Source organism: Akebia trifoliata, chromosome 11 (genome assembly GCF_017979445.1).
Source record: "Akebia trifoliata isolate Shusen 1 chromosome 11, ASM1797944v1, whole genome shotgun sequence".
Classification (NCBI taxonomy): domain Eukaryota; kingdom Viridiplantae; phylum Streptophyta; class Magnoliopsida; order Ranunculales; family Lardizabalaceae; genus Akebia; species Akebia trifoliata.
The window spans coordinates 28,167,067-28,194,686 of record NC_141385.1 but is presented as its reverse complement, the minus strand read 5'-3'; the positions used below and the strand labels follow the sequence as shown (position 1 = coordinate 28,194,686).

Sequence of the window (27,620 nt, the reverse complement as noted above, 5' to 3'; positions counted from 1 at the left end):
GTAAGGGCATTTTTGGAAATCCAAAGTTTGGAAGGATGCAAACATCATATATATAGTGAAGAACAAAATGCCCATAATCGTCACGGTGATGCAAGAGAGAACACTTACAAAAGAAACAATATCTGAATAATTAGGTTCTTCGTTATGATAACACGAGTGTGTCTATCTGTGAAAATCTAATGCTATAATATAGAGAAGCAATCCAAACAAAAAAAAATTCTGCCTTGAAGGGGGCATGAAGAGCACCAAACAAAAAAGAAATAGGGACATTTGAATAAGGGTCCAAAGTTCTGGCTATGATTCAAAAAGGGAATACATTGGTGACGTGATTTTGAATCCTTCCTTCTATTTTGTGCTTCATGCCTTATTACGTGGAAGCTATTGACGTGTACTATGTAGGCCTGAAATGGAATCACATCTTCATCCCTAGATCCTTGATTGAAGCTGAGGATCGAATTTGTTTGATGTTGGAGGCACTTGCTTTGAGATTGTCCATTTGGTTATTTCCTTATGTCGTCTCTTATGAGTAATGACTCGTGATAAGGTTATTGTGTTGGAAGCAAGGTATTACATTTCAGTTTCATATTTCAGTCAGCCAAGAAATGGAATTATTTCATAGAAACATTTAGATCAATGTAGAAATTAATACAAATTTCAAGAAAATGATGGAAAGATTGTGGAGATTATGAAAATATTGACGAAATTTTCATTAAAAATGTAGGAAATGAACAAATAGACCTTGAAATATACTCATAAGTGATCAAATTATAATAAACCACCATATAGTGGATGGAAATGAAGATCATTTCCTTGTGTGCCTCAGACAATAAAAAGAATGCTAAGTCGAATGCTGACATAACGACCAATTCAAGTAATGCTAATGAAATTAAATGAACAAAATAACAAAGTAACTAACTTAAAGCTGTGCATATATACAGACAATAACTATAGGGAAAGAAATATTAGAGTTCGCAAACTAACTTGAAGCTACGCCCATTATGTGTGAGTAAGAGATACTCAGGAGCCCGGACAACTGTATTTTCACAGGTATGTAACTGTATACACTCCTCAAAGGGAACTAATTGTTCGAAATTACTAGCATCTTCATGGAACCTTGGTTCAACTTGCACGGTCCACTGTAAAGAAGAGTACCATTATATTAGCTTCTTCGTAAGGGGGAGGAGGGTAGGGGGAACAAAAAAACAAAACTGCAATGGAGAACATGAACATCAAAGATAGAAATGGTACTTGCCCAAGCAAATAATGTGATGCAGGATGGTGATTTCTAACATAAAATCATGAATTTGAGATCAAATTAATTACTACGAACAAAGAAAATCACAAAATAATCTCACTCTGCCATAAAGTAATGAGAAAAATCTAGCAAGAAATTAAAACCGATCTTAGACTAATTCCTACTGACTTAGGATCTCAATCAAATATCAATTAGGATTTTCTTGAGCTCAATCAAAGGTTTCAAGACAAGGTTAGGCTCAGAGGGTTTTATTGGCTATAGTGTTAAGTGGATCAAATAAGGTTAGAGAGGGTTTGCATGTGTTCATAAGGGAGCTTGGGATGTTGTCTAAGATTGGGGTAGAATACATGTATTTGAGTGGATGGGATAGATTACAGGGTTTTGGTTAGGGTGTTATGGTGTAAGGAGGATTGGACAGGTCTTGGGGTTAAAGAATTATTGATGGGTTAAAATCATAAGACAACAAATAATAAGAGAAGAAGAAAAAGAAAGATAGAGATGATAACTTGGAATCATACCAAGAAGGGCGACTTCCCACCAATCTCATGCAATCACAACAAGAGAATAAGAGCATCAATCGCAAGAGAGGTCAAAAAAATAAATAAATAAATTATGTACATTATTACTAATTCTCTAATCAAATATCTAAAACAAAGGTTTATATATTGTTCTCTAACCCCAGGACTAATCTCGACTACCAAATCAAATCTATGGCTACGATTAAAACATAAAACAATGAAATAACTACTAGATCCCAAATAAACAATCAAGTAACTAATAGGTCCCTAAATAACCCAAACAAAAAAGAAGAAGTCTTATGTCCCTAAAATTCTGTCCAGCACATTAATGGGCTACAAAACCCACTGAATAGCAGTCCAATGGGTACTCTATGCTCCCTAAAAGCAGCCCAAATGCAACTACCCAATGTGGATTCTTCCTAATGCTATGCAAATGAGATCGTCGGCTTTGAAAACTCAAAATCTTAAAGTTGAAACTCTAACGTCCTCATCATGATGGATTAGTACTAAGACATCAATCAACAGTTGATGAGTGTATAAAATGATTTTCAAAGGACACACATATTTGAAATAATCTAGTTATTTCAGTCCTAGTTTTTTTTAGTAATAGCTTTTATTTTTTATATTTCTTATGTGTAAGGGCATTTTTGTCTTTTGACTCTTTTATTAATATAAATTCCTGCTAAGCTCTCAGTTAGGGACTTGACAATTATACATCTCAATTCTTCTTGATATCAGAGCCAAGGAATTTCGTCCCCTCTCCTTGGTTCACCTCTTTGTTTTTCACCCCTCCTTCCTCGTTTTCTTCTCCTCTTTATCCACTACCCTAACCTAGATTAGCTTCGTTAAACCTTCTCCCCTTCAGGGGTTTTCTGTTTTTCTTTTGTTTCTTATTCCCTCTATCGCATATTGTGATATGGATTTAATCACATGCTGCAATAATTTTTCTACATTGTGTTACTACCCTACGTTAGGGTTTGTTCATCCAATTAGGCTATTGGAGTTTTGTGAGGAACCTACAACAGATTTCTGCCCTTGTTGTTGCCTTATAGTGTTGCAAGGTAGTGCGACATTGCTGGTGGACTATTTTTGCCCTACAACAGCAATAAGGAACCTGCAGAGTAGAGTGATACTGCTGGTGGGTGTATCTCTACCCTGCGATATCAATAGGATTGTTGTTAGGAGCATTTTCTGTCAACAGTTGGGAGGTTTTCAGTACTACGACAACAATAGGAGTGTTGTTGGGAGTTTTTTCAGCCCCTATTGGAATCTTTTCAGCCCAGCGACAGTAACAGGGGTGCTGTTGGGAGCCTAGTGGCAGCTTTTCTGTCCTTCAACTGTCAATAGGAGTGTTGTTGGGAGGTTTTCAGCCCCTATTGGAACCTTTTCAGCCCAGCGACAGCGACAGGGATGCTGTTGGGAGCCTATTGGAAGCATTTTTGTCCATCAACAGCAACAGGGATGCTGTTGCGAAGGCCTACGGCAACATCTGCACAGCCTTGGGAGGTGTTCTACCTTGTTGGAAGTCTTTCTGCCCATCAACAGCAACAGGGGTGCTGTCGACAGCATCTGCACAGCCTAGGAAGGCTTGGTGCTCCTGGATAGCTACGTTATTAGTAATATTTCTTTTTGAGAACTAAGGCAACACCTAGGGTGCCCATGAAGTGCAAATTTCTTCTTTAGACCTCCCTTCTAACCAAAGCAATGACTTCGGAACAAGAAATTACAACTTCCACCACAATTCTGAGGTCTTATTCTTCAGCCCAACGTATTATCACTACTCTTCTCGATGGTCAGAACTTTCAGTCATGGTCTCGATCTATGTGTCTTTATCTAGGTAGTAAAGGAAAATATGGATGCCTCTTTGGGACCGTTACTAAACTACCCCTCACCGATCTCAAATTTAAATCATGGGAAATCAACAACTGTACTATCCTTGGGTGATTGTTCAACTTCATAGAGCAATGCATCTATACCATGTTCATGTATTATGAGACAATCTCCTCTTTGTGGTCAACACTTGCTCAAACATATGCACATCCCAAGAATGACTCAAGGATTTATGAGCTTTATCGAGACATTGCCCAAGCTACCCAAGGGACTTAGAGTGTAGCAGATTACTTTGAATTTCTTCAGTCACGTTGGAAGGAACTTTCTCATTATTAGTCTATGGCTGAATTATCTTCAAAGGCAGCCGATTATGTGGTTAAGAGGACTGCTCGACATCAGAACTACCAATTTTTTATGGGTATACATAGTCATGGTTGTGGTAAAGGGAGTGACCTTACTTGCAGTCATTGTGGGAAGACTGGCCATGAGAAGGCCTACTACATTCAGCTCTATCCTTATCTAATACCACGATCTCCTTCCACTCCATCTTTGGGACAATCTGCTCCTCATGCTGCTACAGTAGAGCCATCAACCATTCCTCTTACTAATCCTCCTTCATTTAGCACAATTGACTTGCAACAACTACAGACTCAGATTGCAACTATTGTCCAGGATCAGATTCATGTTCACATTCACTCCTCGATTGTGGCTTCAATTACTACACCTCTAGGTACATCCTCTGCTTTTCATGTCACTCAGTCAGGCTCTGCTCCTCTGACATTGGTTATTGATTTTGGTGCCTCTGATCATATGACCGGTGAGTTTAGCAATTTTACTTCTTCTATTTTTCCTACCACTCACAAGGAGGTTAAACCTTGCTGATGGATCTCTTACACCTATCCACAACAAGGGTATCATCCCCTTATCCTCAAGGATTTCACTAGATTTTGTGCTTCATGTCCCCCATCTATCTCTTAATCTTTTGTTTGTGAATAGTATTACTAAATCTCTAAATTGCTCAGTTACTTTTTTTTTCTACTCACTGTATGTTTTAGGACCTGACTTCGAGGAGAATTTTTGGCAAAGGGTATGAGAGGGATGGGCTGTACTTATTTGGATCTCAATCTACTGCTGTCCTGAATTCTGTGTTTCCTTTCTCTGGGAGTCACACATTTTTATCTCAGACTTAGATTTATGGCATGCTCACTTAGAACATGTTAATTTTCAACACTAATGTTCTTTATTTCCTATTTTAAAAACTGTTTGTAGTGGACATAAATTCTAATGTTGTGTGTGACTTTCTAAACACACACGTACTTCGTATATTCCTCGTTTGCATCGATTTAATGCAATATTTGATTTAGATCATTATTATGTGTGGGGGTCTTCCTCCGTTATTATTTTTAATGGTCATAGATATTATGTTACATTTATTGATGACTATTCTCGTTGTATTTGGGTTTATCTAATGCGTTCTCGTTTTGGGGTGTTCCCTATTTTTGTCAATTTTCTTAAAATAATTTAGACTCTATACAATATTACCGTTAAATCTCTTAGGCCTATAATGGGGGAAAAATATATCTGATGGGATTCGCTCCCATCTTCATGAGCACGGTATGCTTCACCAATTGACTTGTCCTTATACTCTTGAGTAGAACGACGTGACTGAACGTAAGAATCGCCACATCATGAACATTGTTCAATGTCTTCTTCGAGGAATGCATGTTCTTAAGGCATATTGGATTATGGCAGTCCTCACTATAGCTTTTCTTATTAACCGTGTCTCGAGTCGCACTTTAGAGGGATGAATGCTTCTTAATGTCCTTCAACCTGATAAAATACTTTTCCCCATTACACCTCGAGTCTTTCGATGCATGTGCTTTGTTCAGGACAAAACTCCTAATCATACAAAATTGGATGACAAAGCTATTCGGTACATTTTCTTGGGTTACTCCTCTATGTCAAAGTTATGATCCAGTTTCTCACCGTGTCATACACTCTCTTGATGTTACTTTCTTTGAAAATGTTTCATAATTTCGTGTCATATCTACTTTGCAAGACCCGTCTCTTATAATGTTGCCTTCTCCAGTTTTTTCTCTTTCATCGCCGATGCTTAAAGTCTACACTCGTTGCCCTCACCCTCCTCTACCTTTGCCAATCTCCTCCTAGGATTCAGGTATATCCTCTCTTACTTCTACACATATACATATCCTTATCCCTTCTATTTCTGACTCTTACTTGCCCATTGCCCTTCACAAAGGTAAATGGGGGTATGTGATTGATCATCCTATTGCCCGGTTTGTTTTCTATCAGAGTCTTTCTTTCTATTATCAGGCCTACCTTGAGGCCACTGATTCTATTTGCATTCATCGGTCTGTATCAGAGGCTTTGCGAGACCCTCAGTAGACTAAAGCGATGACGTCTGAAATGGATGTTTTGTAGAAAAATAATACTTAAGAGCTCGTTACTCTTTCATCTGGGGGAGCGGACTATTGGTTGTAAATAGGTCTTTACTATGAAATATCTCGCGATGGGACTGTTGATTGGTATAAGGCACGCCTAGTTGTTAAGGGATTTATACAAACTCCTAAAAAAGATTTTGGTGTCACGTTTGCTCCGGTTGTCAAACTTTCCACTGTTAGACTTCTTATCTCTTTAGTTGCGTGTCACTCATGGACTTCACCAACTCGATGTGAAGAATGCCTTTCTGAATGGTGATTTGACTGAAGTTATTTATATGGACCCCCCTCTTGGGTTTCTTCTTTGAGGGGAGTATTCTGGAAAGATATGTCACCTTCTTAAATCTCTATATGGCCTAAAGTAGTCCCCACGAACTTGGTTTCAACATTTTTCTGAAGTTATTTTATCTATGTTGTTTTCTAGATATCACTCAGATCATACCTGCTTTGTTCATCAAGGAGTAAATGGTCATTGCACCATTATTTTGGTAGATGATATTATTGTGACTGGTGATGATACACAGTGGCTTAACAGAATTAAGATGTTATTGGGTCGTGTTGTTGAGGTGAAGGACTTGGGTCCACTCAAATACTTTTTGAGGATCTATGTAGCTCACTCTTGCCGTGGTATTTTGCTATCTCAACATAAATACACATTGGATCTTCTCCAAGACATTGGGATATTTGGTCATCGTCCTGCTTCTTCCTCTATGGATCAGAATCATCGCTTTCATGTTGACTCTGATAATCTTTAATCGGATCCTTCTTATCAGAGACTTGTAGGTCGTCTAATTTATCTAACACACACTAGACCAGACTTGTTCTTTGCGGTTAGTATGGTCAGTCAGTTCATGCATACTCCACGAACTTTTCATCTTGATGTCGTTTATCGTATTCTTCGTTACTTGAAGTCGCGTCATAGTCTTGGGATTTTCTACTCTTCCACTGCTTAGCCACATTTTTCTTGTTTTACAGATGCTAATTATGCCGATTCTCTTACAGATAAGAGATCTACCTCTGTTTTCTATACTTTTTATGGTGATAACCTTATCTCATGGGAAAGTAAGAAATAGATTTTGGTTTGCCGTTCTTCTGTTGAAGCTGAATATTGTGTTATGGCCCTTGGCACATGTGAGCTAATTGGACTTCGATCTTTACTAACAAAGTTGGGATTTCCTGTTTCTAGTTCTTCTACTTTGTTCTATGATAACAAATATGCTATCATGCTTATTTCAGAATCATTTCTTCACAAAAGAACCAAGAATATTGATGATGATGTTAAATTTCTCGAGAAGAAAGTTCGATCTGGTAATCTTCAAACAATCATCATACCTTATTCAAATCAGCTTACCGACATGCTTAAGAAGTTTGTTGGTCCTTCTATTACTAATTCTCAACTTGTCAAACTGCGTTTAGTTGATATATTTTCCCTAGCTTAAGGCGGAGTATTGGAAATAATCTAATTATTTCAGTCCTAGATGTTTTTAGTAATAGCTTTTATTTTTTATATTTCTTATGTGTAAGGGCATTTTTGTCTTTTGACTCTTTTACTAATATAAATTCTTGTCGAACTCTCAGTTAGAGACTTGACAATTATTCTTCTCAACATACAATTAAGGGATAATTAATTCCTACGTACACCTTATATATCTAGATAGTGCCAATTCATAAGCATTTCTCATGTGCAAAAAAAAAATAATAATAATAATAATAAACCATCCCCATGCCAACTTCTTAATTTAACATGACGTAAAATATTTGTAAATCACCATGGGCCAATTAGCTTTTTTCCCATAGAATGGCATTTACACAATCTCCTTCCACAACCAAGTGATTAAAAAGAGAACCATTCAAAATAAGAAAACCTCATAAGCAAGCTCTGAATTCTGCCACTCTACGATCTGCAACGCCAATGGGTCCCAAGAAAACCTCCAAACTTGCCCTTCTTGCGCTTTTGAACACTTAGCCTAGGGGCCTCGAGGGTAAGTTCTGATTTGAATACCAATGTGTACTCAAAACTAGGAAGTATGAAACACAATCCAAAGGTTCTGGTTCTTATCATCCAGTTTCGGGTTCTGAAATAGTTGGATTCATCTAGAACAAAAATACAGGTTCCTTATCAGGTATCGAGTACCCATCTGATTGAAAAATGTAAGAAACGGGGAAATAAAATTAAAATTGTATCACGTTAGAAACTTGACATCCTCTGAAATGTATAAATACAAGTTCCAGGTCCTATTAGTTCGCATTCTGGTTCGAATCAAGTGCCAGTATACCCAGAACCCGTAACTTACTATATACAATGGATCTGGTATTACTAGTCAGCCTGGATTTTCTGACAAACTCCATAAAAATCAACTCTGTGGTTCAGCCATCCAGCTCCTTCTAGAGGATCCTCAACCAATTCTTTCTATTTAGGAATACAAGATCCAAGCCAAAGAGCATAATAGATAATAGAACTTATCAAATAACAATAATAATAATAATAATAATATGCTTTAATACCAAAAGGGAGTAAAAAGGGGACATAGGCGGAACCATGGACTAAATGGTTGGGTATGGACTAGGGACATGGACAATGGACTGGGACTTGTGGTAACACTTAACAAAACTAGAACTTGGACTAACTATTGTAAACCGAGCTGGGGTACTTAGGTGATAACACTTGAAGGTCAGTATGCTAGGTAGACTCTAGATCACTTGAATTACCGAGTAGAGACGGGGGATTCCATAGTGGTTCCTAAAGCAGTATCGGGATGTCAGCTAAATCCCTTTTCTCTTCAGTCTCTCATTCGGGCAACACACCTTTCTCTCGATGCCAAAAATTAATGTTCCTCACAGAATGCAAGCCGATAGTTGACAAATGGGTACTAGAAACCTTGCCTCCTAATTTCTAATGGTTAAAAACTAAAACTCAAATAGGGTTCTAATAGTCAAATCTAAGTCTTAACAAAGGTTGAGTGGATCGCACACATTAGATACAAAGTAAGCACACAAAGGAAGGTAACACGGGGTTGTGTGTATGAACACAGGACAAAATAAAGGTTAAATACAAACTCTTCCAAGACTTACCAAGTTGGGAGACAAGCTAAGGAACACTATTCTTCCTAGGAGATAGGTGATCCGAAAATTGGTCACTTCTACACTATACGCTTATAGGATAAGAGAACTAAAACCGAGACGTATGATTTTACTCACTATTCTCACCTTCTGACCTAACTTGTGATGTTACTCACAAAGGAAGCAGTCAAAATTTGTGTTCCTTTACTATGGAGAATGCTTTCTCCATTTATAGGTTCCTAAAGAGGAACCATGATGTCATTCCTGACCTTAGATGACACCTGCAATTAAAGGAATCCAAGAAGACAACCATTATTACAGGACATTAGTGGGCATACCCACTGTTGCAAAACAACAACAAAAATAGAATTTGACAAACGACAAATCAAAAGTAAAAGACAAAACATAAAGTAAAGATATGACAAAGTCTCTGACGACCACATGGAGTATGGCACTTAGCGAAGGCTTCAGGAACATCTTCACGTGGGATCTTTTGGAGGTTATTTTCATTAAGTCTTTTGAGGTGGTCCTGTATGGACACAACGGATCTTTGGGAGGCTTCTTTAGGAAGTCTTCTGGCTAGGACTTGTTGAGGCATGTGGGGTCTTTTGGTGGCTTCTTCATGAAGTTTCTATGTAGCTTCTTCTTGAAGTCCTTCGATAACTTCTCCATGAAGTTTTCACCCTTAGGACGGAAAAGATTAAAACCTTTTTTAAGGCACCAATTTGTCCTTAGGATATTTGAATCTTCGTCCTTTTCAAAAATATACAAAAGAAAAAAGAGAAACTTTTAGGGCTTCCTCCAGTGAAGGTACATCTTTTTTTCCAGAAGCAAAGGTACCCAATCCAACATCTCCTTGCTCAATGTCTGGACCATCTGAATCGCAAGTTGAGGCTGAATTAGCCTCCACAAGATTCACAGCTTTTCACCATCTTTCTTCGAATGATAAGCTTGATTTTTACTGAAGAAAAACGTTTCCAAGAAATCGTTTCAATACTTCTAAAGACAATGTTGTAAATAGTATACTTGCAATGATTTCCAAGAAATGGAATATGCCTCCGTTCCTCCCAAAAGATGTCTATGCACCAGAATACTGCTGGAAAAGCTAAATATCACCAATATTCAGCATTGTGGTGTTGTAGGAGTTTCACATGTCATCTCTAATTGCGACTCTGTACTCAATGTCCCAATCCTTCAAGTTAGCAAGATCAAAAAACTACAAGTCAGGATATAATTATGTACACATCGGGCTCTTCAAGTCAGAGTCATTCCTCTAGTCTACCAAGGATTAGATATCGAAGCTCTTGTCTGTATTCTGGACTGAATATAAAAATACTTTCAAGATGCTCTTATTGCATCGGTACAACCTTCTCTATCCCAGGGAGTAGTTTACTTCCATGTCTTCCCTAATTTTGCAGTGTCTCTTCCAAACCATCACTTGGCAGAATCTCTACGAGTCCAAGTGCGTACTTGCACGTTCAACATTTACCCGAAGTCCAAAACATTTTTGTAGCAGGGCGAGTCCATTACCAGATCACCAGGACTAATCAGCTACCTTCTATGCAGCATAATTCACCTCTGGATGTTGTATATCTCCAGACTGACTTTCAGGGTGAAAAAATCACTCCTAGACATCTTCAGAATTAGGATATCTCTTATATTAAGACATGGGAACTCACCTACAAGACACAACGACCACCCATCTACATAGAGCAACCAAGACACTCTATCTATGAGGAAAATGATCGTGCACAAGATTAAGTTTGAATTGATATCAGATCTGTTCCTCGGTCTACTTGATGCAATCCAGGTTAGTTAGTTGTTGGAATTAGTTAGTTAGTGAGTTAATTTATTGTTATTTTGGTTAGTAACAACCTAATATATTTTAGTTGTTTGAGTTAGTTGTAAGCTAGTTTTAGTTAAATAAAATGAATTTGATAGAGATTTTTCTCTTCAAACTTAAATTCTCAACTCCTCTTGAACTTTTCACACAAATTAATCTAAATTTTCAGATCTGATTGCATCAATTGGTATCAGAGCGAAGGGAATGCGATCTAATTTGGAGAGAAGTTAATCTAATTTTAGATTTATGAAAAATTGCAGATTTTTCAATTTCTCATATCTGTATTAAATTTCAGATCTGGTAAATATTGCAGATTTTCATATTTGTTTTGGATTTCAGATCTGTTGGTGTTCGTCTATTGAAGACGTGCCATCAGGTATTCGAAATGAATCGACAACCACGAGGTCAAAATCAACATGGCCAGGAACATGCCAATGCTGCTATTAATCTAGAAGGAAATTGAGCAGCACAACATCATAATCCACAAGATGAGATGGAACACCTTCAATGACAAGTTGAGGCTTTAACTAAAATCGCTCAACGCCTTCAAACTCCAATGGAGCAACCTCAAAGGCCCAAAACTCCTCGTTCTATGTTCAAACTTCGAAAATCCTTTTGAGATGAATCGGAATAGTAATTTTCGATTGGAGAATAATATCAAGGTAGATCTACCAAAATTTCTAGGTAGACTCAATCCGGAAGAATTTTTGAATTAGCTTAATACTCTTAAACGAGTTTTCGAGTATTATGAGATTTCCAAGGAGCGAAAGGTGAGCTTCATTTCCATCAAACTCGAAGGAAGAGTCTCTGCATAGTGGGAACAATTGCAAGTGAGTCGAATTCGAAGAGGTCAAGAGAAGATCAAGGATTGGTACAAGATGAAAAAGAAGCTCAAGGAGCCATTTTTTCCTTCCTATTCATAAAAAAAACAATTTCTTCCTTTCAGTTATATGCAAACCATGTATAAAGGCTTGCACAATCTTCAAAACAAGGTAGGTGACTGAATACACTTAAGAGTTTTATCAATTCGTAGCAAGAGTTGATATGAATGAAACCGAAGAAAAAAATGGTTGCAAGGTATCTTAATCTCTTGAAACCTTCCATTCAAGATATCCTTAGCTACAAAATTTGTTGACTGTTTTGGAGGCCTGTAATTGAGTTTTGTTGGTGGAAAAATAATAAAGTAGGGGTATACCAAGGTATGGACAGCAGTCTCAAGGTAACTTTAGGGCAAGACAACCATTTTGAGTTGATACCAAAGTTGGCAACTCGTCGAGTATAAGTAAGAGTGATGTTGTCGGGGTTGAACAGCAAGCAAAGTGGATTCCTAATGTACCTAATCAATCTCATACAAGTCGATTTGGGGCTGGAAATCAATTCCAAGGTGGCAACTTCAAGTGCTACAAATGTGGTGTGCCTGGGCACAAGTCTTCGGACTGTATTAAGGCAAATAGTCCTTGCAATAAGGCTACTTTTATTGGAGAAAATGATGGCAAAAAGAACAAATATACTCCTCACAAAGGAAATCAGTAATATACTCTACTTCCGATGAAGGAAAAGGTGTGTTCAAAACGTTTAACACCTACTTTACTTGATGCCTAAAGTTTTATTAAGGAAAATCGTACTTCTGGTTACATTGTTGCTTTAAATCCAAAAGGAAAACTTGTTGATTTTCATAAGCCAATAGTTATGGAAGAACTTTTAGTACACTATGCTGATGTTTTTCCTCTTGAATTGCCTCCCAAGATGTCTCTTATGCGAGAAATTGCCTTGTTTGGAACAGCTACTGTTTTTCCTCCTGAATTGCCTCCCAAGATGTCTCCTATGCGAGAAATCCAACATTGCATTGATCTAGTGCCTGGTTCAGTTGTTCCAAACAAGGCAATCTATAAAATAACACCTAAAAAGAAGGAAGAGCTCTAGGAGCGAGGGTACAAATGGCCTAGTCTTAGCCTATGTACAGTCCCAACACTATTAACTCCGAAGAAAGATGATTCTTGGAGAATGTGTAGATAGTTGGATTATAAACAATATAACTATCAAGTACCATTTTTCAATTCCTATGTTGGATGTCATGTTGGATTACTTAACAGGTGCACTTTATTGATAGAGATGAGGAATGTAGTTATTAGTTTTGTTTGCTTTAGTTTAAGGATCCTTATTTCGCTCCTATTCTACATACAATTCAGCAAGGTAAACATGTTGATTTTCTACTCAAAGATGGCTTTCTTTTCAAGAGTTTGAGGTTGTGTGTGTCACAGTGTTCCCTACGAGAGAAGCTTCCTGTTGAGCTACACAATTTTCGTCATTTTGCTTGAGATAAGACTCTTGCATTGCTTCAAAAGGATAACTTTTGGTCAAGAATTACAAGGGACATCACAAGGTATGTTCAAAGGTTGCATATGTGTCAAAAGGGCAAGGGTGTGGCTACTAATGCAGGGTTGTACTTACCACTTACGATACCTAACAAACCTTGGTTATGCATTAGTATGGACTTTGTGTTAGGTATCCCACCCAATCAAAGAAATAATGACTCTTATCCTGGTGATTGTGGATTGGTTCTCCAAAATGGCGCACTTTATTCCGTGGCGAAAAACTGTGAATGCTTCACATATTGCTAAACTCTTCTTGAAAAAAGTTTACAAGTTGCATGGTGTGCCTACTTCCATTGTCTTCGATAGGGATGCCAAGTTCATTAGTCATTTTTGGCATACTTTACGGAAGTTCATGGGAACTAAATCGAATTTCAACACTTACTTTAGATGTAAATGTAAGAAACATAAGTCGGATTGAGGAAAAAATAGAGAGAACAAGAAAAAGGAGGAAAGAAGAAGAATAAAGAGTCAGAGAGCATGAATCAATCATGTGCCTCCAGGAAATTTGTTTATATTATGCTAACATGGTAGTGACAGAAATACCCCCTTAAAAAATAGAAAAATATTAGAAAATCCACAATAGAAAGTAAAATGACCATTCTACCCTTACAACACTCCCTCTCAAGTTGATGCATAGATATCAACTATGCCCAACTTGCCCAAAATATCAATGCCTTTAGTGAGAACGTCTACAAGTTGATCTTCTATTTTCACAACTGGTGTGCACAAAAACCAGACACAATCTTTTCTCTAATGAAGTGACGAACAACTTCTATATGTTTGGTTCTGTCGTGTTGAATTGAGTCATCTACAAGAAAGCCAAGCTCTTGAAGGATAGTCTTTAGCCATAACATCTCACATAATCCATGAGCCATATCTCTAAAATCAACCTCTGCACTTGATCGAGCAACAACATTTTGTTTTGCTCCTCCAAGTTACCAGGTAACCTCCTACCATGGTACAATATCCAAACATAGACCTCACATCATCTAGAGATCTTGCCCAATCTGCATCAGTGTAAGCTTCTATCCTCACATGCCCATTACCTTCAAATAGCAGGCCCCTACCAAGGGAAGACTTCAGATACCTCAAGATATGATATGTTGCTTACAAATGCTATGTGTGAGGGGAATGCATATATTGGCTTATGACACAAATTGCATAAGCAATATCTGGACGGATGAGAGAAGGATAAAGAAGTCGACTAACTAGACACCGCAACATACCAATATCCTGTAGAGGCTCACCACTTTGCTTATTAAGCCTATGATTAGGTTATATAGGTGTATCAACTGGTTTTGCGGGTCTCTTGAATAATATCCAACATATACTTGCTTTGAGAAATAAATAATCCCTCACGAGATCTCACCACTTCTATGCCAAGAGAGTATTTCAAATGTCCAAAGTCCTTGATTTTAAATTCACTAGCTAAATACTTTTTCAGTTGATCAATTTCCTCCTGACTATTTCCTGTCACCACAATGTCATCAACATAAACAATGAGAGTTGTAGTGTTGCATGTTTTGTGTTTAATAACAGAGTATGGTCCACTAGACTCTGTGTGTATTTCAAATTCAGCATTGCTCCATTGAATCTTTCAAACCATTCTCTAGGTGATTGTTTCAACTCGTACAATGATTTTTTTTAGCCTGCAGACTTTATTTTCTCCTCTTGCCACTAGGAATCCTCGTGGAGGAAATATATGCACCTCTTCCTTCAAGTCACCATGAAAGAAAACATTCTTCACATCAAGCAGATATAAAGGCCATCTCTGAGTAGGTCAATTTGAGGTCTACACCAAAACCATCCATGGAGCTTATAGATCATGACATTTCACCATGGAATTTTAGGATTAATACGTCGGTATGCCAAAGCCCCGTGGACCATGTGAGATATGTTATCGCAATAGGTAAAGGCTAGAAATAATAAAACCTAACTGCAAGAGGAAGCGAAGCAGCCCTTGCCGTTGCTGAGTAACAAAAGGATGGACTGACAGCAGCTCAATTGTAATTTGTAATCCTTCGAAAATAAATAGGCAGTTATTGTAAACTTACAAAATGAACGGAAATAGTTGCAGCTCAATTGTAATTTGTAACCCTTGGGAAAAATTTGGCAGTAATTGTAAACTTGCAAAATGAATGGAAATAGATAATTTCTAAACATGCAATTATGTAAACAAGTTACATCTAATAGATCAATGTAGGAAAAACAAATCCATGATGAAGCCTCAAATGGAAAGCAACAAAATAAAATAAGGACTAAAGCATGATCACAAAAAAGAAAAGTTAAATTTACTTGGGATTTTATAACAAGAGTCTAAAGAAGTTACTATAGGAACACTAATTCACAATTCAAAAATCGCACCTCAGTAGTTTGTTGGCAAGCACTAGCCTCTCTTAGATAGATGCCTCGCGAGGTAGGGGCTGCAATCAGAAAGATGCAAAGATCATTTTAAAATCACATTCACAGAGATTGAACATCTCAAATCTAGAGAGACAGTATCAGAGATCTTAGGAATTTATCCAATCTACTCATAAGAAGATTCTAGATTATTAGACCAAGTAAAGGAACATCTTACAAGAGTAGAATCCAGCATGAAAAAATGATTCATGAAATCCCAAAACTCTTTTATGCTTTTTGTCACTCTAGAACCACTTTTTTCTCTAAGAAACTCCCCGTGGGATCAAAGTTTGTCCAAGCACTAGGGAGATCCCAGTATCCAGTAATTTCGAGCATTAATCCCACAACTGAGATCTTACCCTATTAATGATGGGGCCATAAATAAAAATCATCTTCCATGCAGTTGCATGTGGGAACCTTGGTATTCCACAATTATAATAAATACATATAAAGGGACAAATTCCCCCAAAAAATAAATGCAAGTACATCGCGGAGACATATAAGACCCAAGAAAAATACAAGAGCAATCTCACCTCATAAGCTAGAAAGTCATATATAAATACAAATTTTTCATCAAAAATACATTTACAACTGTTAGACACCAAGTTGCAACTTCAAATGATACTCCACAACGTCTTTCAAATTAGCAATTCATATTTCGTTTAATTGAAATTAACAAATTTACTTGTGGAAGAATAGGCAATGAATAAGTGTTGATGGAGACATCGTAGTCTAAACTTAGTATTTTAGATTGGTTTAAGTTCTTTCATGTTCTAGGATTTTTTTATGTTATTGGGCTTTTTTGAAATGGGCTATTTTTTGTTTTTATCAATAAGTTTTGGGCCCAAGAATTCTTTTACGTTTCCTTTTATTATTAAGTGGACCAACCACTTAAGTAATGTTTTAATTTTAAAAAGGTACTTTAGGTTGTTTGCTTCTTCAAGAGTCATTAGGGTTTGGGGCCCTTATAAATACATGTTATGTAATTGTTTTAAGCATCCATCACTGACTATAAAAAAAATATCATTGATTTTCCCCATGAGAGTCCTCTATGCTGTGAATCCATTAATGGTGGGAGGCCATTACCCCCTTGGTGTGATGCCAAGGTAAATTTATCTTCTCCTTGTTAACTATTTTCTTCTTTACTTTTGTTTTGGCAACCATAGATCCCTACCCCAAACTTTAAACCCTCGCTGTAAATCTGTTATAGCAACCCTATTCCTTCCATATTGCTGCCACACCAACACATCAAGCGAAAACCTGTTGTCCATTTTTCTACAACCTTTAGATCCATTGTACATCAACTTATAGCACACCTATAACCACCTAGAGTCCATTCGACCCCTCCCAGATCCTCGTAACCTTGCTGTCCAGAAATTTCCAACAGCCCTAGCATAACCGAACCAAATTTTATCCCTCGAAACCCTAGCTAAACCTTCTTTAATACCCTATAACCCATCTAAAAATCTTATCTCAAACTTTAACCTTTCTAAAACCTGTCCTAGCACTCATGTATTATCTCTCACATGTGTTTTCATCGCTTAGCCTTTTATCAACCTGTATCAAGTGTCCTCCAATACTTGTATAAATCTAGATTGTACTATGGACCTGTTTTACATAAATTTTGGCATCATAGAAAATATTGGAAGCATGGAAATTGCAAAATGATAATCTCTCTAGAGGGAAACATGGATGTGAAATTTGAAGATTGAACATGTGAATTCTATTCAAAACCAAGTAAAATGACAATTCTTGGCATCGAAAATCTTAGGAATCTCAAAATGCTCAAGTAGGAGAGGGGGAAGGGAGAAGGAGAGAGACAGAGCACAAAACAAAGATGATGTACCCCAAGCCACATACAAGAGACGTAAAAATAATGAAAATTTAGAACCTACCAATTTTCAGTAACTTTTTCATTGTTAGCCAGGTTCTACTGAACTACTTGGTAAAGCTTACAAACACGCTAAGAGATAAATTATAACGTAAAAGAGTTTGTGGCCATAGAACATAGGTAGAAACAAGGAAGAAATAAATAATTTTAGCCATTTAGATGTTAATGTCAAATTTCATGTATTCAAAATATTTCACCACATTTGAAGAGTACAAATGATTTCCTTAGACCTTAGTCTAGATGAAAATCTCAAGATTTCAGTTTGACTAGGTTGCTTCTTTTATTTAGTTTTTAGAATGAAATGTCAGGATGAGTTTTCTACCCGCAGTAAAATGAAAATGGGCTTTCCCAAAACTAGAAGTCCCCACCGTATAGTGGATTAGATATTGCTAGGAGAATAGTTAGTAGAAGAGAGGTACAAAATACTTTGTGAATCGTTTATACATGAGTGTGAGTGGTTTAGAAATGGTGTAAATAGTTTATATATGAGTGTGAATTATTGAATCACAGGTAGAATTTCATAGGTCCCTCCATGAACATAAAAATACAGTGGAGACTCTGTCAAAACATTTTCAAATGCACGTCATTTTTGATCAATTATGATAATTCACCCTCGGGTTCTCGGGTAATCCAGATTCAAGATCTTGGAGCGTGATTGGTTTTTTTTAAACTTGGAAGTGCAGATGCAAGAGGATGTGGTGATCCCTAATGCTCCTATTCAAAGCACATGGCAGTAATCGAAATTTTATAAAGGCACATTGTCTGGCGACTTGTGTCTGGTGACTTGTGTCTAGCAAAACAATCTAGACCATCCAACTAGGGCGTTCCAATGTGGTTTGACCACAAGTCGCGTCCATCTGATCATTACCAGAAAAATTAACTTTTAGGATGGAGAGAAAAAGACTATGAAAGGGCTACCTGGGTCCAATTCTACCCATAATAAACCCCTTTATCCTTAAGAGCAGAAGATTTCACCAATTAACACACTTAGAGTAGGAAAAAAAAAAGATCCTAGATGCCAATCACTTACTTGTTTTGCCAACTTGATTGATCGTTATTTGATACCAGACGCATGGAGTATCCCTTGATGTTTTAGATACTCGTGTGCCCTGACATTCAATTAATTGTCAAAAGCCAATCCCAGAGTACATAGAACCATGGCAAATGATAACATAACTAACTAACTTTCTCAACTTGCATAAGCCCTTGCCCAGTGGATAATTTATCTTCAGGAGAACCACCCACAGAAATCGCTGTATTTTCGAGAGCCTTACGTACGCTGTACGGACTCACGGGAATCCCTTCAGCCTGAAAGAGAAATAAAGTATTAGCTCAGCAAATTAATAGAAGAAAATACAAAAGATATTTTAGTATATAATGAGAACCTTCATCGCACTAATGAGTAAAGCAACTCCTCCACAAGCAGATGGAGATGCCATGGAAGTTCCATTCATAAGCATGCGTCGTTGAAGAGTCCATGTAGGGACGGGAGCCACCGCCCCCAGGAGCACTTACACACACACCTATATCCCCAACTCTGTCAAAACATTTTCAAATGCCGTCATTTTTGATCAATTATGATAATTCACCACCCTCGGGTTCTCGGGTAATCCAGATTCAAGATCTTGGAGCGTGATGGTTTTTTTAAACTTGGAAGTGCAGATGCAAGAGGATGTGGTGATCCCTAATGCTCCTATTCAAAGCACATGGCAGTAATCGAAATTTTATAAAGGCACATTGTCTGGCGACTTGTGTCTGGTGACTTGTGTCTAGCAAAACAATCTAGACCATCCAACTAGGGCGTTCCAATGTGGTTTGACCACAAGTCGCGTCCATCTGATCATTACCAGAAATATTAACTTTTAGGATGGAGAAAAAGACTATGAAAGGGCTACCTGGGTCCAATTCTACCCATAATAAACCCCTTTATCCTTAAGAGCAGAAGATTTCACCAATTAAACACACTTAGAGTAGGAAAAAAAAAAGATCCTAGATGCCAATCACTTACTTGTTTTGCCAACTTGATTGATCGTTATTTGATACCAGACGCATGGAGTATCCCTTGATTGTTTTAGATACTCGTGTGCCCTGACATTCAATTAATTGTCAAAAGCCAATCCCAGAGTACATAGAACCATGGCAAATGATAACATAACTAACTAACTTGTCAACTTGCATAAGCCCTTGCCCAGTGGATAATTTATCTTCAGGAGAACCACCCACAGAAATCGCTGTATTTTCGAGAGCCTTACGTACGCTGTACGGACTCACGGGAATCCCTTCAGCCTGAAAGAGAAATAAAGTATTAGCTCAGCAATTAATAGAAGAAAATACAAAAGATATTTTAGTATATAATGAGAACCTTCATCGCACTAATGAGTAAAGCAACTCCTCCACAAGCAGATGGAGATGCCATGGAAGTTCCATTCATAAGCATGCGTCGTTGAAGAGTCCATGTAGGGACGGGAGCCACCGCCCCACCAGGAGCACTTACACACACACCTATATCCCCATCAACTGTTGGGCCTCTGCTTGACCTGTGTACCCCCCAAATTTTCAAGTAAATGTGTTGAAAGTGCAACAAAAAAAAAAACCGACAATAGCGAAAAGAAGAGAATGTACCAAGTGTATTCCAGTCCTTCAGAAGGAGGTTCAACTACACAATGAGCTCCAGCAGCCATGGCAGGAGAGACATATGCACCAACTCCTATTATGCTTGAAGTGGTACCACCAGGTGCACCAACAGTGCTCAAGGCTGGCCCACTGTTACCGGCACTACTTATGAATATCAGGCGGTGTTTATTAACCACCTATATATGATACCATAGATGGTGTCACACATAAAGCTTGAACTTAGGATAAAACTTCAGAAAGAAAGAAAGAGAGGGATAAGCTGCATGGTTTGGAAGTAATACTTCATTTACAAGGTCAACAAAGCGCCCATAGTCCGGCAGCAGTGTAGGCTCTCCATAGCTCATGTTGATGAGATCACATTTGTGCTGTAGATAGCATGTACAACTACCATAACTAAAAACCCTCTAATATAATGGGGAAAAAATTTATGCATAACAAGCTCATGGAGTATTTCCAATCAGGTGGAAGTAGGGCACAAAAGCAAAAGTTGCTGCAAAAGAAGTTCATTCTGCTTCAAAGCTTTATATTATCATAGCTCAGAAGCATTGTTAGGAAATGTGTGCAATGGTAGATACTTTTAGGTAGTCAAATATGGGATACACTAATCAAATATGTGATTGGGTGGTTTCTTTAAATACGTATGGTTTACTAATTGAATCCTGAAAGTCAAATCGAATTTTAACTGCAATTATTTTAATCTTTTGTTTGAATACCTTCAAATAAAAATCCTATGATTTTTGTATGAATCATATGATTCACGATTCGCATCTAGTGATTTTATTAAATCTTATGATTTGAATAAAAACGGGGGGTTTCAGGTGGAAACAATGGGTCCCTTGTATCATTTTACATTAGCCCAAAGGAAGAGATAACCTGGTCCTTTTTCAGGGACACCTCAAAGAGCTCAGGAAATTGGTCCTTCAATGGATGCTCTCCACACAACCAGTCTTCCCAGAACCGAACCCTACCACCATTGCCAACATTAAATGACCGTTCTTTTGAAACAATGGAAGTCTCCTCAAAACCCTTTCCAAAGCCCGCATCCATAAACATCTTACCGGCCCCACTTTCCCACCCATGATTCTGCACCCCAAACTTATCTGCAATAACTTTCCTCCCAAGGCTTTCTCTTCCACATCAATCACCAGAGCCACCTCCCTAGCATTAAACTTTTGAACCTCCGACACTTCTTGGGAGCGCAAATCTTCTTCAAACTCACTAAATGATGCTTAATCTTCACATCTTTTTCATGCCAAAACCCGACATATCCTATCAAGCTTTAATTCTACACTCCATTGCCAGAAAGAAAAAAAAAATGAGATAAGAAGTAAATTGGAATGGAAAACAATAGTGAAGTTCGGTGACCTATCAATTTTTTTTTTTTTTTTTTTTTTTTTTGCTAAATGACCCAGTGACCTGTCATTTACTTAGGATTAATTGTTTAAAATAGAGATGTGATTGAAAATGGATTTTTTTTTTTTTTTTTAAGTGAATTATAAATGTAAAAATTAAAGGTGAATTGTTTAACTGTAAATGATGCCTATTTGAAACAAGATAAAAATGATGTCTATTTGCTAAATGAGCCGGTGACCTGACATTTACTTAGGATTAAGATGTTGTGTAAGTTAGAATGGTTAATGAATAATATTTTTCTGTGAATGGAATCTCCTTAAATTGGTAAGATACTAAGACTTGATTTGGTGAGTTGATTAGGTTGGTGTGTATGGGATTGATGGTGAAGATTGAGGTGTTTCTGTGCTGGCTGAGTAATGGCAGATATTAATGGAGTTTATATTGTGGGTTTTGTTAGGTAAGACGATAATGGACAAACTAGAGTTCAAAAAACAGGTTTGGATTAAAAGAATATATTACTGGACCAAATAAACTCAGGCCTACCTCCACCGCAGCTATCAATGCTCTTGTCAAACCAGTTCCAGTTTCCATTGAACCTAAGCGGGAATCGCCAATTTTACATGATATCAGTTGTGCTCCTGGTGCAACTCCATTTAGCAACGGTTCCTATAAGGTGATAATGTAGTCCCAAAACAGAAAACCAATTCAATGTGGCAATCATGCAGGCAGCCAAAATAAAAGAGTTGCTGTGAGAAGGATATTTTTTCAATACCTTCGGATGGAAAGCAGTGGCAATTCCGGCAACATGAGTGCCATGAGGGGAGCAATCTGTTACAATACTTAAGATGTTCCCTTCATCATATATATTGGTGACAAAGGTGCAAGCATCTAGTTTGCTAAATATGCCAAATTTGCGTTCAAGCCTGCATGATTACTTTGAGAGTTAAAATAAAAATAAATATCCTACTCTCTCTAAACCATTAGCCTTTAATTTCCTAAAAAAACACTTAAGAATGTGTTCAAAACAAAAGTAGAAGACAAAAGGAAATCGTTATAGAATTGAAGAATAGAGAAATTAAGGAATAAGATGAGAATGCCATCCTTTCATACTGGATGGTTCAAACAATACCTTTAAATTGGAGATAGATGCTACTATTAATTAAAAACTAACATGCCAGCTTATAAAAAAAAAAATCTTAAAAAGGGTTGAGTAATCCATCCTCCGTACACTAATTTATTGCGCTAAACTAGGGGCGTCAATGTGTACCCATTTATCCAGAACCGGACCCGAAAACACAGGTCCTGGATCCCTTTTTAGTGGAACCGATTAGAATTGAGTCTTTTGAGAACCGAACCACTACGACCCGGAACCAATGGATATTATCCAACGGGTACCCACGGTTATTCGGTTCAAACTGAATATAAGTTATTTCCAAGTTTTAATCGTATTAGATATATCGTCTTCCTCAATTCCTCTACATCTCTTCTCCAAATAAAGGTTTGAACTTTGAAGTTAAAACCTTAACAACTTGTGTCTTCTTTGAGACCTTGATTGTGGGGATAAAGACTCGATCAAACGATCAGCACGGCTGCGATTCATCATGAGTTCTCTCTCTCTCTCTTTTCCCCCAACCCTCGCCCTCCTCTTCTTCTTCTTCATGTATTGTACATTAAACACAGAAAACCTAATTTAGTTTTTTATTTCTAAATGGTTTAATAGATACCTGTCGATCCAATCGAAGAAAACACAAGAAGAACATAAGACCAAGTTTGGGTTTCAACCAAAGAACAAGAAAGGTACGATTTTCCTCCACAGTACACCTATTTCCTTTGATGGATTTTTGTTTGTTTGTTTTGATGTGTAAAGTGTGTAGTGCATAAAGGGCAAGTATTTTGTATTTTTTGAAAACACATAGGGCTGTCACAAACCCCCAATATATAATACAATCCCACAATTTTGATTTCAGATATATATTGCAACAGTGGAGATATTGATATTTTATTATTTGAATTATACATTTTTGGAGGTTGATGTGTAAGTTCCATGTTTTGTCAATCCCGAGACACATGTTGAGTGTCGGATCGATTTGCCATTGAAGACATATGAAGACTCCGTTAAAGCTGCTCAACCGTACATGCCTCGACAAAAAGCTTCCATGTGTGTGCACAAAGCCTAAGAGGTAATGAGACTACCTAATACCATTTTCCAACACTTAGATGATTGATAGGTCGACCCGTTGTAATTAGGAAAACTCTTTCCTCGACCCGTTCGCTCATCGGACCTTTTGGGAATCGAATATGGACATAGAGGGGACATTAAAGATTTGACCACCCTAAAACCATTTTCAGTCATTGGTGTTTTATAGGTGTCATTATATAGGTAAAATCTAGCACACCTTCGAACCGTTTCGACGTCGGACTTCCCGAAAGCTCGTTTTGACCAAAAATGATAAAAAGGGTATTTTGGTCATTTTATCCATTTTATCATGGCCCACCCCTTGGTGGCAATTTGGGGATATTCTAAATAGTGATATCTATCAGCTCCCCGAACGGTATACAAATCGGAGCTACCATTTGAAAGTTATGGTCAAAACACTCTGCGGGGGCATTTTGGTAATTTACTGATGTGCCTTACTTGTGGCTGACGGTGCCACCGACAGTCCTGACGGTGCCACCGACAGCAAGCGCTCAAACGGTCATATTTATGACCGTTGAGCCTCGAATTTGCTCTCTTCTCATATATAACAACTCCAACTCTTTCATTTGGTTTGGTTGAAGCTTGAGAGAAGTAAACCCTCCATTTCTACATACTTTTAACCCTCTCTCTAGCCATGGAAGGGCTCAAACTTCATTGAAAATCCTTTTGACCCTTAGCCCTTCCTTTGGATCAATCCTAGAAAAGATTGCCTCTCCTCTCTCCACATTTTGAGAGTCTTCTCTACTTTCATGAGAGTCTAACTTAGGTGAACCCTTCAACATTCCTAGACTTCTCATTTGATCCCTCTCCGCCCATCAAACGTCACCTTGCACACACATTGGTACATTCATAGAGCAAGGAGCAAAAAGGAGATGATGGTAGGAGTAATTACAAGTAGCCGACAAACTCGAAAGCTTGATTGGAAGATCCAACCGTCAAGACGTACTTGTAAGCTCAAGGACTCCAAGAACTCAAGATCTCCATTGACAAATCTTTTGAAGTTGAGTGAGTCTTTGATTTTGTTTTTAATTTTAAAAATATATGTATGTGGTTACTTGGTTCAGCCCTCAAAAACCAAGCTCTTGATTAGAATCGAGGATTCTTGACAAGAGTAGAGGTTTGTGAGTTTCCGAGGAACAAAACTCACAATTTCGAGAGAATGCGTTCTCTCGATCTTAAGGTTTTAGAATTTAGCCTATGTATAAAAAATTCTATGTAAAAGGTTTGAGGTGAACCATAAACCCCTTTGATAGTGAACACCAAGTTCCTAGGTAGGAATCTTGAGAGTGGATGTAGGCACGTTGCCGAACCACTATAAAATGCTTGTCTCGTGTTTGTGAAAATGCTTCTATTAGTTTATACTTAGATGAATGTATGCTATGAATGAATACTATGCTAAGTATGTCATACGATGAATGTTTATATTCTAAGAAAATTTCAATTGCATTACAAACTAGAGACTTGCCATAAGAATGGATGTAAGCACATTGTCGATCCATTAGATGACGTATGTTTTGTGCATGTGTTTATAATTCCGCAATTTACACTTGAATGTTTTGAATGTCATGCGATGCCATAAAATGCCGAATAGGTAAATCGTATATGAATGTGTCATTGAATGACATGATTAAATGAATGATTAAATTTCAAGTGTATTTTCATTAAATGCATCTTAGAGACATAAGTCCAAATCGAGGCTAAGTGAATGACTTAGAACACATAGTCAAATTATCAATCTAAGTTAAAATTGGATAAATTGAAAGAAATTTTAATTATCCTATTCACCCCCCCTCTAGGACTAGATATGGTACGAAGCACGTATTTTCATGATGGTCATAAAAAGTACCAATAATAGCGATGCAAAGTAGATAGAGGTGGGGGTGCAAGTTTATAGTTCATAACAAGATCCTAAAAGAAAGTGCTTCTGTGGAGGCTTATTGCCTTTTCTCAAAGTGATGTGGACTGTATTGTGCATTGAGAACCACTTGTACTTATTAGAATCTTGTTATAGAAATTTGGGAGAGAAGGAAAAAAAAGGGAAAAAAAAAAGGAATCCAGGTCCCCATAAAGGTTTCTTATTTGGGCATCAATAATAATAAAGTAAGCTTTGATGATGAAGCTTCATTTAGAGAAACAAATATGTTGTCAAGCACGCTTGAAGGAGAGACTTGTCTCATCCTTGGATTCTCACTCACCTTTAATAGTAGCATGATTATAAGATTCAGGTACAATTATTAGTAATTGGGTTGGGTTTGGGTCTAATTAGTAACCAGAACCTCATATTGGGGAACTGCACCCATTTCAGAACCTTGGTCCAATGATTTGGTAGTTTATCTTTGTCGATACCTCGCTTCGAGAATAAAGAATTTGATTCTTTTTCTTTTACTGGTCAGTATTTCTTCATTTATTTAAGTCATTTGGCATTAATAAATTACAGTGATTACCAAACTATTTACAATAGACTTAAATTACGTAACCTTAACATTGAGATACGTGACACATTTGACCTCCATCTACTGAGTTAAATCTCGTGGAGTGCCTACGATTCTATCCTAGAGTCCTAGTTGGCTAACATTATGTATATATACCTTTCAGTTTCCCCTTTTTATAGTGATCGTAGGTGAACTCTTTATTTTAATCATCTTATCTAGGATCCTTAATTGCTATGTATGTCGGTATCCTAACTATTCAAGAATATTACTGCCCTACTAGAGTCTAGGCTTGACAGTCAATGTTGCGAATCATGTGAATTCTCGTTATCTACCAAGATCTTATTCCTATTATTATGTGTGTGTGCATATATATGCAAAAGCATACATTTCTATTGAGATTAATCCTGTTAAATTATTTACTCCATTGAAGATACTTTGATTTATTTTTTGTAGATCTAAAATGTCAGATAGAGAAAAGGGGGAATTACCAATTTCTATGAAATAATCAACTGTTGATATTCCTACAAAGCGAAAAACAACCTCGGAGGTTTGGAATGAGTTTGAAAAAATTGAAATAGATGGGAAGATTTCATTCGCTAAATGTAAGCATTGCAATAAGGTTTTAGGGGCGAATAGTAAAAATGGAACTAGCAATTTGTATAAGCATATTACTTCAACATGTCTGGTTTTCAAGAAAAAACAACAATTAATGAGTAAGACGTTGCTCAAAGTAAATGAAAGAAAAGAGGAAGGGTCTATTGGTTTTCACAACTTCAAGTTTGATCCGGATGTAACTTGTGAAGCAATTGCTGAGATGATTATTTTGCATGAGTATCCCTTTTCAATGATTCATTATCTTGGATTTAAAAAAGTATTAAGTTCAATGCAATCAGCATTTAAGGTAGTGACACGTAATACAGTTAGATCAGATTCCATGAAGATTTATGAAAAGGAAAAATAGATTTTGTATAAGAATCTTGAGAAACTCCAATGTTGCATGTCTTACATCTAATTTTTAGAGTTCAGGTTAAAACAAAAGTTATATGACTTTGACAGCCTATTATATCGATGAGGCATGGAAATTACAAAAGAGAGTTTCAGGTTTTTCCAATGTGAGTGGTCGACATACTAGAGAAAATATTGCTAATGTGTTGTTGGAGAAGATGTATGAGTGGAACATAGATAGGAAGTTAACAACAATTACATTGGACAATGCTTCAAACAATGATGTGTTAGTTCGTGAACATTTTAAGAAGCTCCAACCAAAGGGGTCTCTTATTTTAGATGGAAAATTGCTTCAAGTACGTTGTTGTACACACATCCTTAATCTCATTGTTCAAGATGAATTGAAAGAGATTGAAAGAGAACTTGAA

The 27,620-nt window shown here is 37.2% G+C and overlaps 1 protein-coding gene across 2 annotated transcripts in view; it reads right to left on the bottom strand.

The window, feature by feature from the left end:
• The window catches only part of TPP2 (tripeptidyl peptidase ii), a 71,990-nt gene that overhangs the window by 23,044 nt on the left and 21,326 nt on the right, over positions 1-27,620 (bottom strand). For both annotated transcript variants that reach the window (XM_086457358.1, XM_086457357.1), the window contains 9 exons: positions 22,391-22,541; positions 22,162-22,284; positions 20,547-20,630; positions 20,254-20,441; positions 19,994-20,168; positions 19,796-19,917; positions 19,640-19,719; positions 15,705-15,763; positions 982-1,136 (listed from right to left, as the gene is read on the bottom strand). In XM_086457358.1, the coding sequence (XP_086313484.1) occupies positions 982-1,136; positions 15,705-15,763; positions 19,640-19,719; positions 19,796-19,917; positions 19,994-20,168; positions 20,254-20,441; positions 20,547-20,630; positions 22,162-22,284; positions 22,391-22,541 (1,137 nt within the window). The remainder of the gene's footprint in view (positions 1-981; positions 1,137-15,704; positions 15,764-19,639; positions 19,720-19,795; positions 19,918-19,993; positions 20,169-20,253; positions 20,442-20,546; positions 20,631-22,161; positions 22,285-22,390; positions 22,542-27,620) is intronic.